The sequence below is a fragment of the Penaeus japonicus genome, unplaced genomic scaffold, assembly GCF_977035675.1.
Source record: "Penaeus japonicus unplaced genomic scaffold, GWHDUDI00000001_assembly GWHDUDI00000036, whole genome shotgun sequence".
Lineage (NCBI taxonomy): Eukaryota > Metazoa > Arthropoda > Malacostraca > Decapoda > Penaeidae > Penaeus > Penaeus japonicus.
Window position 1 is genome coordinate 11,735,707 of NW_028234438.1, and position 3,623 is coordinate 11,739,329.

The following is a 3,623-nucleotide window of genomic DNA, read 5'->3' on the forward strand; positions in this document are numbered from 1 at the left end:
ATATATATATATATATATATATATATATATATATATATATATATATATATATATATATATATATATATATATATATATATATATATAGAGAGAGAGAGAGATAGAGAGAGAGAGAGAGAGAGAGAGAGAGAGAGATATATATATATATATATATATAGATATAGATATAGATATATATATAGATATAGATATAGATATAGATATAGATATATATATATATATAGATATATATATATATAAATATAGATATGAATATATATATATATATATATATATATATATATATTATATAATATATATATATATATATATATAGAGATATATATACGATATATATATAGATAGAGATATAAAGAGATATATATATAGAGATAAATAGATAGATATAGATATAGATAAATATAGATATGTATATATATATACATATATATGTATATATATATATATATATATATATATATATATATATATATATATATATATATATATATGTATATATATATATATATATATATATATATATATATATATATATATATATATATATACATATGTATATGGCCGTTGTCAGATTTTTTTTATTCATTTATTTAGATGAGGTATGTAGGAAGCATGGAAAACACGCGACTCTTTGTAGAAAAAAAAAATGGACAAGATTAGAAATGTCTATTGTATTGTTAAACTCTTGGGTATCTAAGGTATGTCGCCCAGTGAATTTTAGTTTGGAAATGCACTGTACACACACACACACACACACACACACATACAATGATAATACTATATATATGTTAAAAGTTATAAATCATTTCATTGTTGTTTACTAAATGAAACATAATGTAGGACAACAAAGACACAGGATCATAAAATATTTAAGCTTTACTGCAGTCATAAAAGGAAACAAATAAATACACGGTGATAAATACGATATACAAGAATAGAATTAAGATAATTCATTAATTAGATTATGATAATTCATTAATTAGAGAAAGATATTAAAAGATCAAAGTCTGTGAATTCCTAAAATAGACTTGCACTGTAGAAAAATCAGAAAGAAAAATGATGTAGAAACATCAATTTTTCTTCCTGATTTTTCTTTAGAATATGAGTTATGAAGAATCTCGAGAACTGACAAAAAATGATATTGATATTAATTATACATCGCTGGTATTTCTACACGGTACCGCTCGTCTGAGAAGACATAACAAAACAAAACATCAATCACGGTTGTCATTTATAACATTACCGCTCGTCATAGAATAAATGGAAGTGGTTAAAGTAGCAATACACTGAAGAGGAGGGAAAAAAGGAGGGAGAGAGGGAGAGAGAGAGAGAGAGAGAGAGAGAGAGAGAGAGAGAGAGAGAGAGAGAGAGAGAGAGAGAGAGAGAGAGAGAGAGAGAGAGAGAGAGAGAGAGAGAGAGAGAGAGAGAGACAGAGACAGAGAGAGAGAGAGACAGAGAGAGAGAGAGAGAGAGAGAGAAAAGAGAGAGAGAGAGTGAGAGAAAAGAGAGAGAGAGAGAGTGAGAGAAAAGAGAGAGAGAGAGAAGAGAAGAGAGAGAGAGCGTCGGTTATTTACTAACATCAACTATTAGTGTTAGTATCTTATCTGCAATAATATTGGCAGTATCGTGAGTCATGTAGGAGGTGTCATAGCTGATGGAATAAGGACATCGACCGCGGAATGTGTAGATCTGATGAAGCATCGGGTAGAGGAAGCGGTGCGCAGCTGAAGCCATAAGGATGTCCGTCAACTGAAGGTGATCGCCCTCTCCCCTGATCAATGAGGTCAGGTCACCCACGTTAGTGAGGCCGTAGTCCCTGAGGACGGGCGGAGGCGTCGCAAAGTAGCGGTGCGGGTCGACAGGGCGTTGCGTCATCTCTCGCACCACCTCCTGCTGAAGCGCCAGGCCGGAGCGGATTAGGCCCGACAGGGGGCCGTGCATGGCCCTGCAGTATTGCCAGAAGCAGTCGCGCACGCGTGCGGGCGTGGCCACGCGGTGCACAGTGGGCCGCACGTGCAGGCCCAGCACCTCCAGTGGGTTCCTGTTCATGTAGCGGCGGAGGTCGGTGGCGAGGTTGATGCTGAGGCTGAAGGTGTCCTGCTGAAGGCCGGCCTCGGTCACCACCTCCACCAGTGCCGTATTGATCACTGCCTGCAGGCCGCTGTTGAACGTGACACCCTCGGACTTGCACTTGGCAGTGAACTTCTGCAGGAGAGCTGGGTTGACGTCCCTAAAGACGTGGCCAGAGGAAGGGGCGCCCCCGGGCCTCGGAAACGCCTTCAGCAGGATGGGCTCGGAGTCGCAGGCCAGGGTCTCCTCCTTCAGGGCCTCCAGACGCGCCGGGTCCCTCTCCAACTCCTCCCGGATCCTGCGTTTGGCTGCGTCGATCTCCGTCGACGGCACCAGCACCCCGAGCTGCCGCGAGTCGTCGATGGGGCGGCCCGCGAGGACGTCGTTGAGGAGCTCCACGAGCCTCTGGGTGATCAAGGGCATCGTCGGGCCGCCCACGAAGGAGTGGTGGATGGGCAAGGCCAGGCGGCTCTGGTGAGGGAACCTTGCCCGGACCTCCTGCAGGTGGGAAGGTCCGCGGGCACTGCTGGCGTCGCCGTCGCTGCCATTGCCAGGCATGAAGACGGCGCGCCAGAGAGGGGCCTGGTCGAAGCCGAGGGGCGTGTTGGTGAAGCGCCACATCTCCTGCATGAAGTCGCCGCCCTCTTGTACCTGTTTGTGGGTGAAGATGGCAGTTACTGTTGAGGATTATGGCAAAGGAATTCCGCGTGGTTTAGTTTTTCAGTACTGATGGCATTTCGCAGAGTTGTATTAGGCATAGACAGAAGATGATTGTTTACCTCAAAGTTAATTTGATCCTGATCACTTTCACAGATCCAGTACTTTCCGTCTTTGACCTTTATGACGCCACGGAGAGCTTGAGTCTGTCTGTGAAAAAGGAAAGGTCAACACATATAGTTGTACAATACGAAGAAGAATCGGGTGTGGAAAAAGTGAAGCCAAGCCACATCCTCACCTCTGCAAGTGGACAAGCGCTCTCTCCACATGCTCAGGACGCAGGGGCTTCACTGTGTTCAGCGTTAAAATGCCCCCTGCTATCCTGCAGGCATAGGTGTGTCCCACGGCGATCATAACCTCACTTGCATCGGCTTCCCAGAGCCATTTGATTCTTTCTCCTGCCACGCCCCTCGCCGCGTCCTCTGTCCGGCTTCTGTCTGTTGCCTTCGAAGCATTGCTTGCAGCATTTTGCGTCGCCGTTGGTCTCCCTAGCGTCGAGGCCAGGCTGCAAGATTGGGTTGCATTTGTTAAATCAGGTATGAGACATGATGGGTTTCTTTGAATTTAGATGTATTTGACGATTGACTCGGAATTTTGATTTAGAGCAGGACGAGGAATATATCCTATCCTTAACCATGCAACATCCATCCTTCTCTCCCCTTTGCCCATCACGTATATTCAGCTTTTCTCCAATTCCAGCGTGGAAAATGTAGTCAATGGGGCTTCCCTCCTAATGGAAACCACTTTGATACGAGGGAAGATGGGTTTGAGGCCCCAGGAACAGGTAACCTGGAGCGGACCGGAGGGCTAGTCATAATGGAAGGAACTTGGAAGGG

General features: G+C 43.3%; 1 protein-coding gene across 1 annotated transcript in view; it reads right to left on the bottom strand.

Moving 5' to 3' along the window:
- Nucleotides 1–858: 858 nt before the first annotated feature.
- LOC122265200 (uncharacterized) overlaps nucleotides 859–3,623 on the bottom strand; it is a 6,612-nt gene continuing 3,847 nt past the window's right edge. The window contains exons 3-5 of the mRNA XM_043034372.2: nucleotides 3,026–3,292; nucleotides 2,850–2,937; nucleotides 859–2,721 (exon numbers count right to left, since the gene is read on the bottom strand). Of these exons, the coding sequence (XP_042890306.2) occupies nucleotides 1,567–2,721; nucleotides 2,850–2,937; nucleotides 3,026–3,292 (1,510 nt within the window). The 3' untranslated portion in view covers nucleotides 859–1,566. The remainder of the gene's footprint in view (nucleotides 2,722–2,849; nucleotides 2,938–3,025; nucleotides 3,293–3,623) is intronic.